The 21,776-nt window shown below is 44.3% G+C and overlaps 1 protein-coding gene across 4 annotated transcripts in view; it reads right to left on the bottom strand.

The window, feature by feature from the left end:
- The window catches only part of RBM47 (RNA binding motif protein 47), a 77,503-nt gene that overhangs the window by 7,867 nt on the left and 47,860 nt on the right, over positions 1–21,776 (bottom strand). For all 4 annotated transcript variants that reach the window (XM_040555649.1, XM_040555648.1, XM_040555650.1 and 1 more), the window contains one exon: positions 1,103–2,262. In XM_040555649.1, the coding sequence (XP_040411583.1) occupies positions 1,103–2,262 (1,160 nt within the window). The remainder of the gene's footprint in view (positions 1–1,102; positions 2,263–21,776) is intronic.

Genomic DNA, 21,776 nt, shown 5'->3' with positions numbered 1-21,776 from the left:
TTATTCCACCACTGAATATATTTTTAAATAGAGCCTTTTGCTTTCTTTCCATGTATGTGAATATTACACACGTCCAACAGTACTGCCTCTATTTATCTTAGCAGCACCACACACTTTAAAATGGTACTTTGGACATTGTGGTATTAATGTGCTCTGTGATGGCCTAATTGCACATTTAGACTGTTGCTTAGCTCATCTGTGGTTCATTACAAGTACAGATCTGGAAACTGAGCTGAGACTGTAATTCTTGATCAGCTAGAGTTAAAAATATTTATTGTTTTACATGGGTGCCTAAATAATACATTCATGCTAAACTGCCCGTTGTATGGAAATGCACATTAGGTTTCAGGAAACTATAATTCCTGTAAGTACAGGATAATTGTAATTATTACACCAGTTATAGCTGCTATTTTTATTTTTTTATGAATAACTGATTTTCAGTTAATTTTTAATGGTTGTAATCCATAACTAATTAAAGCATACATAATAAAAGAATTGTTCTGCACTCATGTTATTCCTTCTGCTAATACTTCTTAACAGACTTTATGAAGGACACGGCACTTGCTGTCATATTAATGCAGAGGGCAGATGACACCTGGAGAGTTTCCAACAGGCTTTTCCCAACACCCTTCCCTTTGGATAACCAGGTCTGCCATGTGGTTCTCACCAGACCCACATCTCTAGGAGAAGGCAGAGGGAGCATCCTTTGTCGTGATCTCTAATACTCAGGATGCAGCTGTTCAGAAGGAGGCATCAGAAGCTGAAGTCCTCAGACTGTCCATTTACCCAGACAGTACAACGCTCATAAAAACCAGATCTCTCTCTTCTTCACCCCACGCTTGGTCTGTTCGCTCATTCTTTTAGCATAGTTTTGATGCCTCCTTCAAACTGGCATGTACTTCAGCAATTATCTCTAGATAAACACACTCTGCATAGTCATAACTTTAAGTGAGATGGAACATGCATATGATAAAAAGACTTATAAAAGAGTGTTTAAGAAAAAAGTGCCAAGCACCAGCTGTCCTTTGGCTCAGGCAGACCTTGGGTCATGCCAGCCTGAGATCAAGCCTGCCCATCACTTCCCCTAATTGTGCTTACTAACCTTTCACAAAGTAATCTCTGTTGGGCCCGATCAGGGCATTGTACGGATATCCATAATACGCTAGTGTGTACGGATCACAAGAGTAAACATAATTAGGTTGCTGAGCTACTTCGGGTGTTGCTGCGGCCCCTCCTTTCGCTGCTTTCTGGTAGCGAGTGTACTGCTCCTTGTCCACCGGCTTGGCCAAGGTAACCTCCAGGCACGAGCCTTCCAGTTCCACACCATTGAGGTTGTTCATGGCATGGATGGCATCTTCCCTGGTTGTAAAGTGCACAAAGGCGTAATCACGTATTTTTTTCACCCGCTCTACACAGCCGGGGTTAAACTGCCCAAAGACCTTTTTAATGGTGTCCTCTGTGGTCTCAATCATTAAGTTCCTCACATAGAGGATTTTAACAGTCTCCATGACATCTTCATCCACATCGATTTCTGGTTCTGCCCAGTCAACAGCAATTTGGTGTCCCCACAGCTGGATCCTTCCCGGCATGAGCTTCCTCCTGGCCATCGCAGCCGCTCGGTGGCTCTCGTACTCCACAAAGGCAAAGCCTCTGTTCTTCATCTTGTCTGCAGCGCTCGCGTACACGATGACATCCAGCACGCCTTCTGTCACCTTGGCGATCTCCTCCAGAATCTCCTCTCTCTTCTTCATTTTGGGAATGCCTCCGATGAAGAGCCGGCAGTTGTCCACGCTGCAGCACACACCCAGCAGCCTGCCAGGGCGGATCTCGTAGTTGTTCAGCTCCCTGACAGCCCGCTTCGCCTCGTGCTTCTGCGTGTACATCACGAAGGCGTAGCCGCGGTTCTTCCCGTCAAAGTCCATCATCAGGCGCATTTCGTAGATGCGGCCGACGGACTCGAACACGGGGACGAGCTCGTCTTCATAGACGTCACGGGGGATTTTGCCCACGAAGACTTCGCAGCCACGAGGAGGGTGCAGGCCCTCCCAGCCAGGAGGAGGGCCGCCGTACTTGCGTTGCCCGTTCTCCTGGATCATGCTGTATCCGGTGCGCTCCATCAGCGCCAGCAGAGCCGCCTCGTTGGGCGCACCGGCTACACCTTCGGGGACTTTCGTGGCAGCCATGTTGGAGGAATCGTTGCTCATCCTTGCAGTGGAGTCCTCAGCAGTCATGATGTCAAACTCATTCAAAACCCGATAAAACCTGGACAAAGGAAGAAGCAGGACACTCATTAGAAGGTGTTAGCTACCACCAGAATGCCACCCTTCTCTTCTGGCCTCCTGCAGTTGTTCTGCAAGCTCATTTTTTCAAAGAGGGAATAAGGCTGCAGAAAAGCAGCTGAAAGAGCCACATCAAACAAATATGTGAGAAGCACCCATTCAGTACCACCCCCTGGCTCCTCTAGGCCTTCACAGGAACAGTCAAGTGGGAAATAATAAATACACTTTAGCATCAGGGGGAAACGATTCTCATTCTCTTGTGAAAAGTGCAATCTGGCAAGCTTCTGAGTAGCCTGTTGCTTGTGGTATAGTGTCTGGTGTGTTGGTCTCTTTCCTTGTTACACCAGGGCTTCACAAAAGCGGAGGAAAATCACTCCTTTATTACAGACAGCGTTCTTGAGAGCAATCGGCCAGTACAACCCTGCGAGCCAGCAATGGAAAGGTAAATCTCTGAAATCTCTATCTTCATTCAAACCCAGACAGAGGGCAGGAAATGCAGAAATACAGGAGGAGGTTGAAAATGCCACCTACTATAACTGCAAGGCAGTGGGATCCCTCTCTGAGCACAATTAAAAGAAGACACTTTAGGACTCAGAGTCGTTAATTTACTGACTTTTAAAGCTGGAAATGACCATCAGACCATTTAATATAAGTGATTGTGGATGACATGGACCATTATGTTTTATTATTATCGGCACATTGAGTCCTATAACATTTATTTGAGTAAATTACATCTTCCAGAAGGACATCCAGGAAATCCTTGATTTTAAGGCATCAAATTGCTGCAAACCCTAGCACTTCCCTTTATGGGTTGTTTGTTAATCATTCCCTCTGACAAGCAAGTGTATGCTGTTTCTCATGAGATTTGTCTACCTTTTACTTCCAGTTAGCATTACATTAAACCTTTCTGAGTAAAGAGTCTTTCAATACCTCTGTTTTTACCTTGCAATGCTTAAGTGGTGTCATCAAGCCACAGCTCTGTCTTCTTTTTAATAACTTGCTGGCTGAACTCTTTTAATTCCTTCACAATCAGTCATTTTCCATTCAGAATCATTTTTGTGTCTCTTTCCACAGTACTCTAGACTTTCAGCCCTTTTTCACCCTTGCTGTACACAGGGATGAAGACCACCCTTCTGTCTTCTCCCCACTTCTCTGTCTAACCAAGGCCATATGTGCTCAGCCATATCCCACCTACCTTTTAAGTAGATCCTACCTACTGAGTGCCACACTACCTACTGAGTGTCTCTCCTCATTGCTATTTACAACTCCATCAGCCTTTGCATCATCTCTGATTAATTAGCTGATTAATCATCTCTGATTAATTAGATTAATGGGGCACTGGCTCCTGTAGGAAACTCTGCAAGCCCCCACCTCTCACAATCTGTGCTTGTCCGTTTGTTTTCCAGTAAAGGACAAAGCTTCAGCCAGACTTATTTATTCTGTGTAGTAGTCACAGACCCATGAAGACTCTGATATTTACCATTTATTGCAACGTTTGAACATTTTTGGCACATTGGTTACCAGGCAGGTATGTCTCAAATGCATTTGGGATTAGGAAATCATACTCTGAGCCTTGGTCTGCAGAAGGGCCTTATCTTGCTGGTGTGTTTGGGCCATAACTATTCCACACTGGTGCTTCTGGCGTGGCGCAGCCATTTTCTTTTAAAAAATAAGGAGAGTAGAGGGGAAGGCAGAGAAGATGGAGGGGCACTAATAGTGATGGTGATGCCCAGGCAGTATTTTTGCTTCAGAAAACATCATTTCTTTCAGAGCCAGATCTTTCATGGCTGTGCATCAGTTTTGATAACTTCTTGGTTTAAAATGTTGTTTATAAAACTGTTTCTCTGAGATTGAAATGTTCCCCCTTTTTAATGTGTCAGAGTCAGACATTTCAATTTTACTTCTGGGAATTATTTGACATCACTAGAAGAAATTAAAGTGGAGAAAAACATTTTCATTTTTCTCTTGACAATTTGTTCCTAAAGATGTTAAACTTGTTAAACAGACACTTTACTGGGGAATAATCATTACCTTTACATGGGCCACCTGTTGGCAAGTGAATTACTTGTTGTCCCAGGTTTAGGTAAGTTTAAAAATGAGTCATTACCATCAGTTTTAGGTCAGCTTACAAAATAAAAGTCTCTGTGTTCTGTTATCTGCAGGGCTCAGGCTCTGGGACTACAGCCTAGAAAGCTGCAAATGGTCACTGGGAGAGAGGAGAGGTGGAGCAAAGCCTCCCCTGCCCAACAAAACCAGCTGGTATGATTCGGTTGGGGCCACCAGTGGCTGTCCATGAACTGGCTTGTTCTCCAACACTTTGCATTGCACCAGGTCTCCCAGCCTCACTAAGATGATTTCTAATATCAGAAGCTGTACTTGAAGCTGCTGCTCAGAGCTGATGGCCACCTTACCTGCAAACATTACCATATTGTAGTAAAAAAAATCATCATGAACCTAAAATGCCTTTTATCATTCTGTAATTTATTGGGAATCAAGATTCATGATCAAATGCATTTATTTTTTTCTGTGCAGCTTCACAGCCCGTGAAGGCCTATTTGATGTAGCTAAGTATGCACTTGATAGCAGTCACTGCCAGGTGACACAATCAACACCTTCACAAGGCTCAGATATCACCCATTTTGATGAGAAGAAATGCAGGATGTCTGGTCTGAGAGCTCCCTCCTCCTGTTGTTGCTGCCTTACTGAAGGACTGCCGGCACAGCCTAACCTGTCCACATGGAAAGGCGATCATTCTCGAGAAAACTGTTTTCAAAATTACCTATTTCTGAAGTGTTCAACACAACCAATGCCTTCTTTCAGTCCCCAGTAACCTAGTCATGAAAAGTTGCTACCATGCATCTGGAGGTGTACAAGGCCCAGGAGCTAACACTGTGAGTCCAGTGGTCTTAATAAAGTCCAGCACATCCCTGAGGTGTGATCAGTGCCAAGAGCAGAGGCAGAAGTTTTACATTAAAATGCAGCGTCTTGTGAAATATAACAGCTTGGTTTCTAGCCTCCAAAGAGGAAAGTACACCTGATCTCCATGGTAAAGATTCATAAAAGAGAGACGGGCATAAATATTAATTTCTGATCAGAAAGGTTGTACTTTGGAGATGACCAAGTTTTAAATGACTAATTATTCAGACTGAACAAGACTGACTTTTTTTTTTTTCCCAGAAAAAGGTAAAGTCTGCTGGATTTTTCAACACCCCATTAGATGGATACTAACTTCTGCCGGCATATCAAGAGACCTTCAAGCCTTCTGGGTCAGCGTCTCTGCTTCAAGGCCTATCTTTCACTTGCAGGTGAGCTCTCAGATGTACACGTTTCACTAAAACCATTCAAATTTCACTTCCTCCTGCTTATGAAACTCCGTCCCTGCTGCCAATCAAGCATGTGCAAATAGTTCTTGCCCTAAACATTAATTACCTTCTTTTTAACCTATCTTTTTTTTGTCTCACAGGTCAGACTATCAAATGGGAAACCTACTGCATTGGCAGGGACTGACCTAAAGCACACTGTGAGCAGGCTGATTCACCACGGCAGACCTTTTATTAAATCAAAACACCACGCCTTGATTAACAACAATGCAGGGCTGAGAGCTGGTGTCTCGTGTGCCAGGATGAAGGTAACTCGGGGCCTCAGCTGCAAGGCAATGGCCACGGGCTTGCAGAAGAGCTGGCTGCTGCTGGGAGGGGAAGAAAAACGTCTCCCCTTCCATCCTTCTTCTGCCCCCACGGGGAGCAAGAGCTATCCTCTCTCTGCCATTGCTTTTTCTCTTTCCCATGGCTAAGAAGGGTTGGCTTTTGCGTCTCTGGGGTGGCCTGTGCTACTGGGTTGAGGCTGAAGAAACCCAGCTGCCTTCAAAGACATGACTCTGGGTCTGCAGACACAAGGAGCAGCAAGGAGAGTAACTTCTACATCTGGGACTCAGTAGGCAGGCACAAAAAAGGGTACAGTTATGTACCGAGGAGACAGAGAAATACAAAAATTGGAATAATTGCATGGTACAAAGTAAGGCAATCCCACCTGCTTTCTCAGAAAGCTTCATTGTTTGCTGAAGCAAAGAGGATTGCCTTAAAAAAAAGGCAGTCCATATAGCATCTTATCTCTGGTCTTGTACAGTGCTCAGCATCGCCCCATGAAGTTATGCATCCACCTGCACCTCTGTTGATCCATCTATGATAAAAGAGGCTTTTGCAAACACAGGGCCACAGCTGGCGTCCTTGTGGCTGCAATCGCTTGTCAACTCCACTCTTGTTCCCTATAAAGGGTTTTACTCATATTTGCTTTAATTCATCCCTCCAGTTTTGCATAGATTTGGTGGCATCATGTGTCCTTCTGCAGGCCAGCAGTCACACAGCATGGGTGCTGGCCCCACGGCAGGCAGCAGGAGCACCCAGGGACACCCATGGGCTCCAGACAACTTTGACATTTGCTCTGCAATCAGCCTAGGCAGTGCGTGGAGCAACCCACACAGACCTTTCCCCAGAAGCAGGCTGGGGAGAAGGAAAAAGGTACAGAGATACACATGGATGCTCGGGGGCACCTGCGCCCCACCAGCAGGCACTGCACCAGACCCCTCTCTGGGGACAGCCCTGACTTCTGTGCCAGCTGCCCTCCTGATGACAATTTTGGGAGCTTTGGACTGTACAAATTCCCGCTGAGATTACACCGTGTGCCTTCATGGAAGCACGCCAGCCTGCTCGCCTCAGGAACCGCCACAGCTTTGCATTGCAAGCCGCAGCCCCTGCCGCTGCAGAGGGAAGGTCAGTCACCAACGTTTTAACTAAATACACTGTGTTGATAGAGTGAAATACCAGCTACTGTTTTAAATGTGACCTTCCTACTTTTTTTTGGTTGCAATAATAAGGGCAATAATAAGGGCAAACAGTAATCCTGCTCCTGGCCTGCAGTAGCAGCTCTAGAAGTAGCAGCTCCTGCTCCTGGCCTAGTAGCAGCTCTAGAAGCACTGCTGCAGTTAAAGGTCTTTATTGTTTAAGTGGACTCTTTTCTAATTACCTTACCTACATAAAATACACATAACAACAACAACAGCTTACTAATAATGACTGTGTAACTTTATGATAGACATTGGGTATCCACAGAAATGCTCTTGCCGAGAACAGTTTGCCTCTTTACAGATTTACCAGCTGAACAGCAAAAGGAAATGGCCAACAATTAGAAATAACGTAGTGGCTCAAATATTGTTTCACGTGCCTGACTCCAAATTAATTTACATTTAAAGCATCAAATGCTAATCCTCAACGTGGTTTTCAACAGAGGGCAGCAGGAGTTGGATCCCAGAGCTGGGATCCCTACCTGCTGTCGCTCACAAAATGGGAACGTCTGAAGCTGAATCTCATGCTGTGTCGTGCAAGAGGGAGTGCAGCATTTCAGCACGGCTTTTTGGTCAGGGATCTTTTCTGTACGTCATTCCTACAGGAAGGGGAGGATCACTAGGGAAAAAGTCTTTGTTCAGCAGAGGGATGGATGATGGATGAGGGATGGACATTTAACAGAAAAAAGAAACGCTTGAGGCCTACAGGTCATGACACCTGTCTGCAGTGTGTCAAACACACCGCTTTACCTGCAGCTGAGTGGGGTGAAAAAGTTGCCCCAGGCTACCTTAAACGCTTTGAAAAGGTGGCTTTTCCAAGTCTGGGTCACTGAGGCAGAACTCTGGAGAAAGTGGTTCACTTGATGAGCAGCTTGCGGTGAGCAGCTTGGGAGAGTAATCTCGTGGATCAGCCCTGTGCCAGGTATTGACAAGGACACGTCTGCCGTGTGAGTTATCCTGCTGTTGGCACTGCTACAGCGCTGCACATTCCCATAGTTATGTGTGTGCCTGCATTGCGGCAATCAGACATGCCCAAGTCATGCTGGGGTCACCAGGGAGGCACCTTTCGGCTCCGGTGCCGTGTGGGACCCAAGGAGATGCACATGCAGCAGCGTTTGCTGCACCGCATCACCTCCCTTGTATGCTCAGACATGAACAGGTACAGCAGCAGCTCTCTGCCCAGGAGAAGTGCTGCACTCAAGGCAGAGAGAGAAAACAAGGAAAGAAAACTGGCTGAACAGAGGTTTACAGAGCTTTGGAGGTCTCTGCAGAGACAGAGGAGCCAGGGAGGTGACAGAAGTGACTGACACCTCTGAGCCAAGTCAGAAGGTCTCGTCAGCATCTCTCTTCTAGAACTTGGCATGGGGAGAAGTAAGGCCAGGGATGATTAGGGTACAGTAGCAAAGTCCAACACCAGAAAATACTAGAGACTTTGTGATTATATGAGGAATGGTTCCGTTGGAAGAGAAGAGATGCTTAATATGTTTTGAGGACATCCTCTGGACTGAGCTTTTCCTTCACACACATAAAGTTTTCCAGGACAGTTGGATTTTCTGACCTACTAAATCCTTAGACTAGCTGCCGACTTTCCCACTTCTGCTAACGGTGACACCAGGGATCCTGATCTGGTTCTTATCAGCAGAGGTCTAGCCACTGATTTCAGTGGAAGAGTTTGTATTTCAAGCTTAAACTCTGAATGTATTCTGGCCAGTATGTGTTTTCCTGTCATGGAGCGGGTTAATCTTCTGGGAATGAGAAGCCATTTTCAACATGGAGCTACAGGTGAATAGGGGTCCATGCACTATTCTCAGTTGTTTAAATTTGTCCTAAGTGGCCCAAGCATGTTAGCAGTGTTTGGTTTCATTTAAAACATGCTAAATGCTGTTGGCTTCATTTTATTTATTTATGCATTTATTTATTTATTTATTTATTTTGTGGCCAGTCATGTTTCCTATTGGAACATCCAAAAAGGAACACAATTAAAAGAAACAAAAAATTAAGGGTGATATTTCCAAGAATACTCAGCATCTAGCACTACTCCCCCTGATGTCATTTGTAGGACTCTAATGGCTTCTATAGGGTTATATTTAAGATACTGATGAGTACTGCTGAAAACCCTGCCTTAAAAGTCTTGCAGGGACTGTTTATATCCCCAGGCACCAATCAAAGGCAATGTATTTGGTTAAAAATGATAGCAAAGTTATTGTAAGTCTGTTATTTAATTCCTTGCTCCTTAGAGGAAAACACCTGAAATTATTCTCTAAGCTAACATGCTGGAATTTCCCAGATTAGAACTTCAATGTTAGTGAGAGAGTTGAACACTGAATTTGTAGAGTCAACAATTGGCTACAACTTCAGAGTAGGATTTGAAGGTTAAATTTCTTGTTTCCATCACCATCATTAAGGATAGTAACTATGACAGACCTTATTCTCTTAGTCATATTATACCACTTCCTGTGGTCATATTAATCTTATGTCACAGAAATTTTATACACAATAAACAAATGGAACTGAAATTATGATTCCCCTACAAAATAAGCTTGTATTGTGCCAGATTCTTGTCTATTTGGTTAGCACCTCTTTGTGCATCCTTCTAAGGCATATTTAATTTGGAGAGTGATCCTACAAAGGCTGTCAGAGGTTCCACTTGCATTATCTATCAGAACTATCTAAGCCCAACTGTGAACATTCACAGGATGAAGGCCCCTCAACCATATGACCTCCTGGCCTAAAAACTGCAAAAGTAGTATTCAAGCAAAAGAATCTAAGTTTTAATAATGATAACCCAAATAATAAAATGAGAAAAATTTCCTGAGCCTGGGCTGTGCTTAATGCCATTGCTTTTCTATGATCACAAGCACAAAGTCTGTTCACATATATACGGTTTTTCCAAGGCAAGAATGAAGCAATGCTGATGAAAAAAAAAGTTACTAATATGCCAAAGCACCACCAATACCTACAGCTTCTTACCAAAACAGTTTTTATTTTCCCTGTTTCTGCAATATGCATTCTGGCAATGAAGCACATGTTCCCTGAGTGTTTTTGATCTACTGCTGTGCAAAGTCAACCCTCTCAGTTTAAGCCACTTCTGAAGAAAGTTTGGGCGAGTGAAACCCAGTCTCCTCCTGTATTGTATAATACACTTTGCTGCAAGTCATTCAGAACTTTGTCCCAACAAGTTGTGTAACCTGTGTGTTGTATAGTTTGCCCCAGCTCTGTCTTTCAGCCAGTCCAACTCTAAACAATTATACAACTCTCAGATATTTCAATAGGACCGGTTGCTGGCTAAGCCTGAAGTTACTATCCTGCAAGATACTGAAGCCACATGTTGAGGAAAGCTGAGAAGATGAGAGATGGGTTGTGTAATCACTATTATCAGCTTTCCAAATCAGGAAACACAACCCTTCCCTTCACCCCAGATTCCCATATTTCAATTTAGTCCACAAAGCCTATTATTACTACTGTCAAACAGGAATATACATGACTTATAAATAAAGTGCAACATAATCACTTCATATATAACAAGTGTTTCCTATAGTAGATGAGCTAGACTTGATGGGAAACTTTTTGCCGAGTTTGTTTATCATGAAAGCAATTAACCAGTGTTCTCTGCAGAAATTCTGGTACAGGTAAGTGTGTCCTCTTCACCAACGGTCTGCTTTGAAAGGCATACTTCCCAGGAAAGGAAGAAGTGTTTCACCTTGTGTGGACTATGAACGTGCGAGATTTTGCTGTCAGAAAGACAGTAAAAGGGATCTTTGACAGCTGAAAAGCAAAAACAAAAGTAGAACCACCTGTTAATTGTTGTACAGGACAGATACATTTGCCTGTTCCACTTGTCTCTAAGGAGAAAAAAGCCATATATATATATATATATATATATATAAAAGAGAGTGATCCAAGTCATTCACTCACTTCAAATGTCTGTGTAATGCTTTCCTGAACTCTGAGGTGTAGGGATAGGTATGTGCATAGTTGTTATTTTTTTTGGTTACTAAAATGTAGAACACTGTCTGTCTCTGTCTGTCTGTCTGTCTATCTACCTACGCTAGCATCACTGCAGCATGTTCCACTCTACAATGCAAGTGAGAACACCTAAAAAGTTTTGTAAACTGCAGTTCCATTTTCAGCTTTTCTGATCTATTTTTTTTTCATCCAGCTCCTGCAGAGATCCCAGAACGAAACACAGCACACACGGCTTGCTCATACAAAGTCTACTCGCTTAGTTGATTTTATAACAATTAAATAGCTTAAGACTTTTCAGTTCGCACTAATCTTTTGTGCTATTTTTATTGCTGTGTTCTCACCGTTTTGTGTTTACCACGTGAATGCCGCAACAACAAGAGGGGGGCCCAGCCTGCCACTCGGATTTCAGCAGTGATTTAAAGGAAAGCTGAAAGTGGCCCAACTTGTTCCCTTCCCCTCCGGTCACAGAAATGAAAATCAGCATGGAGCAAACCACAGAGCTGGATGTGAACGTTCGCCACCGAAAGTACATTAAACTCAAAGCATTTGGCTTAGTCAGTGACTGCCATGTTGTTTTTTTTTTTCCTTTGTGCACTGACATTTGACCCCTTTTATAATATGCACCTTGCACCACTGAAACCTAGTTAGTTATTTATTAAACCCAGGTACCAATGGCTGGCTTGTACATATCACGCTTTTAACTGCCTGGCGTTGCCCGTGTGCAGAGGAGAGGGGGATGAAAGGCAATCGTCTTTGCTGTGAAATTCTGTCATATCGGCAGAATGGAGCTGCAAAGTGCAGCAATTTGTACCTGACCTCTGATCTAAGAAGTTTGTGCAAACCTTTGAACCTTGGGTTGAAATTGAGAAACAAGGTTTACAAGTACAAGGAAGAGATTTCCAGTACTCGTTACCCATGCCCAGGGTTAATATTATAAATTAAAAAAAAATGTTTAACCAAGGCAGGGACTTTCTCAGGAGGCACCCTTGCTATTCTGAGTTAATTCAAAACAATTTAAATCTACTGAAATTATAGCTCTGTTGCAAATACCCATGGTTTGGAAAAGAAATTGCCATGCATTTCACAAAAAGAATGGGATTTGAGACACGTCATTTGAAATTCACCTTCTGCTGACCTTAACTGTATGTTTTTTTGTTTGTTTGTTTGTTTTGTTCTTTTTTTTTTTCAAATTAAAGGCTGAAGAACAAAGACAAAAATCATCTGTTTCATTATCGATTCTTCAGCAAAGATTGTAACTGGAATACAAAATTGAATAGAAATGATTAAACAGACTAGCAAAATGCCTCCTCCTTCGTTAACTTTACATAATTTTATCCAACATGTTATCTAATCTCAGTTATACAGTACAGTGCTAAATGAGAAACCCATGGAAAAATAATCAAACCAACAACATTACAACAAACTTTTGGTAGACGGTCCTGCACACTTGTCTGGATGAGCAAAAAAGGACAAGTTCAGCAGGCCCGTTAGATTAACGGTGTTAGCTTAATTTAATTAAAAATCTCTCTCAACTCTTTCAGACACCTGGCAAGGTCTTAGGATCAACATCATCAGCCAACACCAAGATCATCAGCCAACACCAACATGGGTCACCGTAGATTGTGCTGAGTGTAAAGGCCTTTGGAGTTCAACTGCAAGTATATGACTGGAAAAGATGCAAGGGAGGACAGTAAAGTTTTCCTGTGACATCCCTTGCACACGCTGAGTGCCAGCTCACCCATGGCAGGCTTGGGTGTGCAAAGTGTGGTGGAGCACTTTGCACCATGGCTGGTCCTCATGTGAATGAACAATTTTGCCATTGGTTTAAGCTGGAGCACACCTGAACCTTACTGTTTCCGTTTCTTAAAAAAAAAAATACGGTCAAGTGCTTTTTTTTTCCAGGTTTAAGTTCAAACTCTGCTGTTGTTATCAGCAGTGACCCCAATAAAGCAATAAATGAGCAAATAAATAAATAAGGATGAACAGATTAACGTCACGTGTCCTGTGTCACAGACCAGCCTTAAAAGTTTCACATGCTACTTCGGTAGAATGTGAATAGAATAATATCAGAACTTTGTTCTTCTAAAATATTATCAGTACACAGAATGAGTTACATAAATTCACATGTATTAATAATACTTGCATACATATTCTGCTTGTTCAAACTTCTTAGCCACCTTCAATTTATCTGCCCCAAATTCTCTACTTAAGGCTGATAACCCACTTCTAAAGCTCCATTTTGGTGTCAATCTCTCAAATAAGTACAGAACAAAATAACAGTCAGCACAAAAGGACGATGGCAGAGACAATCCCACTGAAAACAAAGCATATGACAGCTGTAAATGGCTACCTTCCACTTCAATAATTTAAATTAATAGAAAGGACCTCTCCGGAACCTGATTTGATTTGTTTTCTTCTGTCTGACATATCATTATTTTGGTTTTTACGGTTCCGACATTTGCTGTGTGAGCTGCCATGTAGATTCTGGTAGTTATTCATAAACTAAGCTCATAGCTCCAGCTCAGGAGTTGCTTCCTTCTCATACAACCCTTTAAGCCCGTCCAAAGGAGGGAAAAACCCCAATCCAATACCTTGCCGCTGACACACGTTCGGTCCCAACAACCTGCTAAAGGAAAACCGTGCAGAAAGCCCTTATGGAGCAAGCAGCATTTCCCTCACCGCCCCGGTCCCGCGATCCAACTGCGATGAGTTAGGAGGGCTCGTGCCTTCGCCGGAGCAGCCTTCCTTCCTAATCGCACGAGCTGCGCGACCCGGTTATAGAGTTTGTGCATTGCTTTATTGGTCAGCCGGCGCTAGCCATGTAAATTTCTTGGGATTCATTTGTTAAGGGCTCTCAGGCCGAGGCCGAGTGGGTGGGACAGAAGGGAAAGGGGATGTGAGCGCTGCCAGACGCCGAGAGCTCTCAACGGTGGCTTGAAAATTAATAGGAAACTGTCTGAAACGAATGGATTTTGGGAGGGCTGGGCCAAACCTTAAGGGAAGAATAGGCAAAAGAAACTTCGACATCGTCGCGGGTGGGGTGAGGGTTGGGGGGGGCATTTGAACAGAAAGATTTCATTCAAAATTCAAAACTTGCAGAAAAGGGAGTGAAACATGTACAAACAACTTCTTCCTAGCACAAGGCGTTGTGCAAATAGCTTGAGTTACTCACAACAGATAAGATAAGAGAAGGGCATATTTTGCTTGACGGCACAAAGTTTTCAGGAAAATCTTTTTCTTCGTATGTCTGGAAAAATTATTTTAAGGCTGCGCCGGGCCCATTTACGCTTGAAGAGAAATGGTCTGCGGCTCCTGGAGCGAGAAGCTTGTGCTGAATGCCTGGCGCACGCTGTTTCGGCCGCAAACACGGAACTCAAATGTGTTTGCTTGGAAGAAAAAAGCCTGGTGCAGAAGCAAAGGCAAAGGGGTGGTAAAACATGATTCATGACAGCAGAAATGGTCTGTACATAACAACGGGACATTAGGCCCCAGAAGCACTTAGGCAAAGCAAACAACACACCTTCTCGAGCGGTCAAGAGGAGGAACCAAACCAAAACACGCTCGGGATGATGGATTCGCCAGTCTGGCAAGCAGCAAGCATAACCGGCCGGCGGGAGCAGAGGGAGCGGGGCATGCCTTGGGAGCTGACCAAATCCGGGGAAAGGGCAGCCTGCAGGGAAGGCAAACAGCAGGAGCACAGCACCGGCAGCTCACGGCCCCACTCAGCTTGGCTCTAGGAAGGGCCTCCACCTGGGCCGTGCCATTTCCTATTCCTTTCCTGTCTCTTTTTTGCCCAAGTAAAGCTTGGTCCAAAGCTCCAGCCAAGAAGCACACAGCCAGCAACATCAGGACATCCCTGCATGGAAGAAGTGTCTTACTCTCAACGACAGACTGTGTGAGGGATGGAGTCTGTGGAGAAAGTGCTGTCAGCTTGTATCAGAAGGTTCTTGGTAACGATTTGTTCTTGTCCTCAGAGTGGCTTAATCTCGGCATGCAAACTTGGAGGTGCCCTTATACTACAGATTCAGACACTGGTCAACAGAGAAAAGGAATAGGGGATTCAAAGGGTATAGAGAGAACAGCTCAAAAATTAGAAGTCTCCAAGCTGTAGAGAGAAACTCGGAGGATGGCAAGGACTGGAAAAAGAAACATCATTGTGGTGGCTGCCGGGAGTGAACAGAAAGAGTATCTGCTCTACTCACACTGCAAATCCAAATGGTGATTGCGTGCAGTCTGCTCCAACTTTTTAGACTTGTTTATCCACAACACCGTGGCCACGGTGTGTTAGGCACTGCACAAACACACCTGCAGCCCAGATCCTGGACCCAATACTGCTGCAGCCCAAACCTAGTTCATGTCTTTTATCTTCAGAATTCCTCTCTGCAAACGTTAACTTGTTAGTTGTGAGAAGGCTGCAGAGAAGCAGGCGCTGCTCTCCAGGCAGGGAAGCCACAGCATGGAAATACAGCGGTTTGCCCAAGACTGTAGAAAGAACCAGTCTCAAATCTGGGGTTAAAATCTAGGAGATTCTGCCAAAATCAGGTCCATCCTTCAATCTCACTTATCTATATAGGGAAGGGAGTATAAATGGTATTTAGTTGGTATAAGCTCACAAAACTCCCACCAACCAGATTAATTAATATTTTAAATCAGTATTCATCTCCTGACTTTGCATTTTTTTCTGTTGGAAAACAAGCTAATCTTAACCTTGCTTGTAAGCATTATAACATGAATCCTATCAGCTCACCTATCATGCACATATTTGAATGCACAGGGAAGAGTAGTCTGGTGTGAGTGGAATGAGAAAGCACTGCTGCTAGCAAGCCGATGAGCTTGTGCGCAGTGTACTCATTTTTAGAAGGCTCTTCAACATATCATGTGGATCAGGAACACGTAGGGAGGCGGATCAAACTCTTGGCTTTCATTTTGTACTTTCACTTTTAGACCCAGTTTGTTGTTTGTCTCCAAGATACGCCCCATTAACGTTTACAATAATGAACATCAGCAGATCAAGTTGTTGCACGGTGTTCTGAAGTGTTAGTATTCCCAATGGCAGAAATCGAAAATACATTATTTTCTCTTGCAAGCTGTGTTTTTAGAGGGAACTTAGAAAGTTGGGCAGAATTCTGGAAGTTTTCCTATGTGTGTCTCCCAGCTTTCCCTGTCATTAGGCACCTACTTCCCTTTGGCTTCTCGCACAGTGCGTTTCATAGTGATTATACAACTTTTCATATGCCTCTTTGTAAGGACGCCGGCATCATCCTAAAGAACAAGTCTTATGAGGAGCAGCTGGGGTTTAGCTTGGAGAAAAGAAGGCTCGCAGAGGCCTTACTGTACTTTATTCACAGAGCATCCCGGAGCTGCGGTGAGAATAGAAACACATCTTCTATCCTAAGGTACATCTTGACTGCAATCAGGAAGTGTCACCCTTCACCACAATACTACCATAGATATGTAATTATTTCCTCTTTTTGATGATTGATAGCTAAGCAGGGGTCAAATCCCAAGAGATGTTTATGGGAACAGTGCAGAGATCTGGTCCTGTCCATGCTTATTTACCATAGATCTTCCATTTCCTCTTGTTCTTGCCTGTAGTGGGATTACATGTGAAAGGCCTTTCCTAAATAATTGTTCTGTTGAATACAGTGAGAGAAAAGGCTGGATATTTGAAGAAAATGTGAGATGCACTGGAATGTACCAATGGGTATCAGATAGGAACCTGCTCCCTGGTGCAGAAAAGGCTTTCTAGGAGATTGTAAGCTTCCTCTCACCTGTCTCTTCTAGAAACAGATGCATGCTCTTGCTTCTGCTAATTAGGTGGGCTCCACACAATGAAAAACTCTAATAAAGCATTGTTAGTGCTTTCTGGGATTTTTCCAAAGATCAAACCCAAATGCTTTGGGAGATCCAGAGGTTGATCACAGGTGTATCATTTAGCTGGGGAGGGTCATTATCTGGATAAGAGCTAGTGTTTTTGATGAGCATGCTAGGAAATGGGCTGTCAGGAGGTATTCAGGTTGGCAGCATGGCATCCTGTGATGGTGCAGACGTGAGAAAATGAAAGGAGAAGGGAGCAATGGGTTGGCTTTTATGGTCACATTTGGTCTTCAAAGACTACTGAGAGATTGTACTAGAATAAGAAGGGAATGTGCCAGCTAAAATATTTCACCAAAAGGACACATACATTTATGATTGACCTGCAAGGTCTCTGATCTCAAGTGTTTAGAGTTTATCAGTATATTTGCATATAAACCCCACCTCAGCCACGATACAGAGACAAAAATTAGGATCTCATAATGTTAACATTGATAACTTTTTTTTCCTTTTTCTTTTTTCATTTTCTTTCTTTTAATTCTCTTTTTAACAAAACCTTTTTGTGTTTGGTGAAACAGGTTCTCGCATGTTTGTAGAACCATTTTATTGCCTATTTGAATGTTTAAAGAGGCAACATCACTTTATTTAAATGAATAACATGCTGTTTTACACCTGTTCTTATAAAATGTGAGTTAATACAGCACAGTTCTCAATTTCCTGACTTAAAGCTTGTGCAGACCAAAAATTGCTAAGACTGTTCAGAGAAAGTACAGCCCCTTGTTTTGTGTACCAAAACTCTTTTTTTCTCTCTCTCTCTTTTTTTTTTCTTTTTTTTTTTTTCTCTGCAGATGGATAGTATGCAACATATAGTTATGCATCTCAAAACAGCTTTTACTATATGGTCTCGAGAGATTTTCAGAGGTGTTCAGGCACCCAGGCAAGCACTCAAAGACAACAATTTTCCAGGTTCCCTACGGCCGAAGCTGTCTCAGTGTGTAAGCCACGTCAGTGCTCTGGCCCTTATCTTGCCACATCACGGAGGATTCCCAGAAAACGCCCTCGCAAAGGCAGACTCCCCTCCTGCCCTGCCAGCCCCAGCCACCTCCCATGCCCCTACCTGCAGAGGACAACGTCACAGCCCTGGAGGTGGAGTTCCACCAGGCGGAAAACTGGCTCTGATTTTAACTGGGAGCTTTTCCAGATCAAAACTGCAGTCCTGGAGGTGCTCCTAAATGCAACGTCATCCCACACGAGCCTGCCAGGTTCACGGAGAGCAGCAGTCCTGCATCCTGCTGCTGCTGGGACAAGGTGCTGCGTGGGCACTGAGAGCTGGGGCTGGAGGTAGGGTCCCTCTGGGGACCTGCTGACCAGAGTCCTGCGGAGCTATGCAGGTGGCCAAGGACACGGTGGGCTTTCGCCTTTTGTGTTTTAATCTCAGGCTTCTCTGGTTCATGAGCAGCCAGAGTTGCCCTGACAACCTTAACCGTCGCCATACAAAGTTTGTGTTTCATTTTAGCGAACCCTTTGCTGCCCTGCAATCAAAGTCAGTGCAGAGGATCTCCCTGGAGGGGAAGCTCAGTTTCCCTGTGCAATTTTTTTTGTTTTCATTTCAGCCTGAAAGCAGGCTTTAAGTTCCAATATTGAAGAAGATGGATACTGAATGAAACCATTGAGTGTGATGGGTTTTAATTAGGACATTAAAAAAAAAAAAGAAAAAAAAAGAAGGAAACCAGCAAAACCCAAAGAATTTTTATCTAGCCACAACCATTACATTTCTGTAGGATGTTTGCTTTCCAATAAATAAATACAGGTTGGGTTCTGGACAGACATATCTACAAGGGAGATTAATCTGATGATTGCTTTTTGGTCTCTTGGTATATAAAACACTCAAAGGGGAGAAGATTTAGCTCTCCCTAGCCCAACATGGCTGTTTGAGACCAATGTCTCCCACCACTTTTTCACAAACATTGTGAACTGCCTATTTGAGGTCCCACTCCATGCTCCCCACAGCCACCCCTGTGGACCCTTGGTTTACGCTGCCCCAAACATTTATGTGGCCACACCACATACACGCTGGTGAGACCAGTCCTTTTGGCACCAGTGCTGGCTTGAAGCATTTGTCAGATTACTAGCACTGAGCAAATTCAGGGGAAAATAAGGGAAGGTTTTCTTCAAAAGCCTGCTGAATTGGTTTTACAGCACAGCTCCTGCTCTGGAGAAGCTGATGAGATTTCACAGGAGGTAGACTAGGGCCTTTCTGCAGTACCAAGGAGCTCACTGAACCATCCAGTGAGATCACTGGGGAGAACAGCAAACTGCTACCCTTAACAAGTTGCAGCTAGTGAATTTTAGTGCTGCAGGTCTCAAGAGGCTGAAGGTACTGGAGGACTTGAGGACGGAGACACAGAGCAGTGGTGTTTGCTCCACAGTCACTGCAAGCCCATGGGATGGAGGGGCAGCTGGTGACCACATTCTGTGGTAGTGTGGGTGTCCAGCCAGCACAAGCCAACCATGTGCCAGCCAGCTTGGGTGTCTGAGAGGTTCCCAGCACGTAACATTCTCGCTCTTTCCCTCTGAGACCTTTTTGCATCACAGGGTTTTGTGGCGCATGTTCACAAGAGGGAGGATAAAGACCTCCGAACTCATACTGGCAGCAGGATGAAGGGAGGCTTCCAGACCCCAGGTACGAAAATGAGTGTGGTTAGCAGATATAGGCACCATTTCCTCTCTTTCAGCAGTTGCTTTCCCCTATACAGCTCACAGTGGATCATAAGAATATTTAGAGAAAGAGCTTTTCCTCCAGTTAACAGGTGTTGTCTCTGGTTAGGGCATACTCTTATCTATTTCAGTTCTCAAAGTCTTATTGAAAATAAGACATTACACACCACTTGGAAATCATTTATAAAAAGAGGCATTCAGATAAGGAAACTGACAGCTTCCTTCAGGAAGACAAATTTATTTTTCTGTCTTCCAGTAACATGAAGGAAAAATTTTGATGAGAGAAGGAGAGTGAACAAGCTGCAGGGGCGTATACTGCATCCATTAATTCCTGCCGCTTACATTGTGTTTTGTTACATGTTCACAACTGACATGCCAGAGAATGCTGATTCATTGTCAGGATTACAAAATGTGGCTTTTTATGGATTAGACAATGTCTCTGCTACCATCTGTAGTGAAGGCATCATTACTGAAGAAGTCTAAGTGTTAAGCAGATGAGCTTTACACTATGGTTAATGCTGCCAGGATACCTGGGACTGGACTTCTTATGGTAAAAAGCTGCTGTGACAAGGTCCTGTTTAAAACTAGTTTAGGGTTAAGGGATAATGACAGGCCCAGACACCTGTCCTCTGACATTAGGGTGGTGGGGAAGTTGAGAGGAGCATCCAGAGCCAGAATCACGGTCCCCCCTCCTGGCACCTTGGCACAGTGCACTTTGTCCCCATGGCCGAGTGCAAATTTGCTCACGCCTTCAGGAGCTCCTGCCTTGCCTCACCTCACCCCATCGCCCAGGCTCCTCCTGTCCGTGGGTGGCCTCCTGCCTGCTCCTTCTCTAGGAATACAGCTGCAAGCCTCCTTCAGCAGAGCTTTTGTCCCAGTGGCTGGAGTTACATCAGAAACACTGTTCCCAAGTTCATTCTGGTTTTAAGCACTGCAAACAAAAGTACTCTGCTGCCAAAATACGATGTGCTTCCTCAGCGGAGGAAACAGGAGGGGCCCGATACCCCTCTGTCAGCATTTACTCCACCAAACCTGTTATATGCAGTCCTAGAGCCACCTCCATACAGAGCTCTTTTCACAGTGCAGAAAAACAAGTGTAACTCCTGGTATGAACTTTGCAACCCTGTGGTGAAACCACCCACCGTAACCAAACACACTCAAATAGTAAAAAGGCACTTTCACCTCCGTGGCTGCACCTGAGATGGGGCCCACCGCCGGCACGGGGCTTTCGGGCAGTGGTGGTGCCTCTGACGGCCAGAGCCGCCCCAGGTCACCTTGCCGGGTACAGCTGCCCTAATTAAACTTGAAAACGCTCAAGGACAGCGTTAACGGGCAGCAGTAACAAAACCCCACGATACGGTGATTTTTTTATGGGACCACGCTTCTGCTATAAAACACTTTGCTCTCAAAGAAAGACCCGAGAGTGTTGTTGACATAACTTTCCTCTACAGATATTTGACAAGATAAAACAGGCAAAGTGTCTGTGGTTTCAAGGCCAATAACAGCTGAAATGTTTAAGAATGAGAAGAATGGTCTGAAAGGTGTAATTATTAAATCCATTAGTTAAATCACTCCTTCCCTTCATTGCTTAAGAAAATGTTTCTACTATGACCTAGGATCTGCCGCTCTCTTGCCACTCACAAAACATAAGCTGGAGGTATGCCTAATCCAGGACACACCGAATCCCCACATGTCCTATCTCTGTACAAGTCTGGACAGTCTGTATTTTTAAGAGGACATTTCCAAACTAGCAATAACCAAACCCTTGAGGTTAGACTCAGAAGCTACATGAGAAGGTCCTTAGACAGGAAGCATCCTTTCCTTTGGCTAAAGGAGGGGGTAGAGGCACAAAATGGACTCTACATCTGCCCCCTCAGCTCTGCCCTGTCTGATGTCTCATATCTTTTCCTCTGCAGGGCAGGTGCCTGTAGGCCCTGACCCATTCCCACATCTCTCCTGCAGCACACCAAGCTCTCCTGAGCCTCTACCCAGCCTCCTGGGGCACTGTGTATAGAGCTGGCTTTGGGACCAAGCAATTACTCACATCGTTTAATTGCCTATGTGCTCCTTGGCAGTGTTTTAGGCTCAGCCAACCTGCACTGTCATGGGCACAGTCTCAAAGAGCATGGGCTAGGGACTGCCCATGGTGGGTGTTGTGG

The sequence above is a fragment of the Cygnus olor genome, chromosome 4, assembly GCF_009769625.2.
Source record: "Cygnus olor isolate bCygOlo1 chromosome 4, bCygOlo1.pri.v2, whole genome shotgun sequence".
In the NCBI taxonomy this organism is placed as follows: Eukaryota; Metazoa; Chordata; class Aves; order Anseriformes; family Anatidae; genus Cygnus; species Cygnus olor.
The sequence above is the reverse complement of the archived record's forward strand: the minus strand, read 5'-3'. Positions and strand labels throughout refer to the sequence as shown.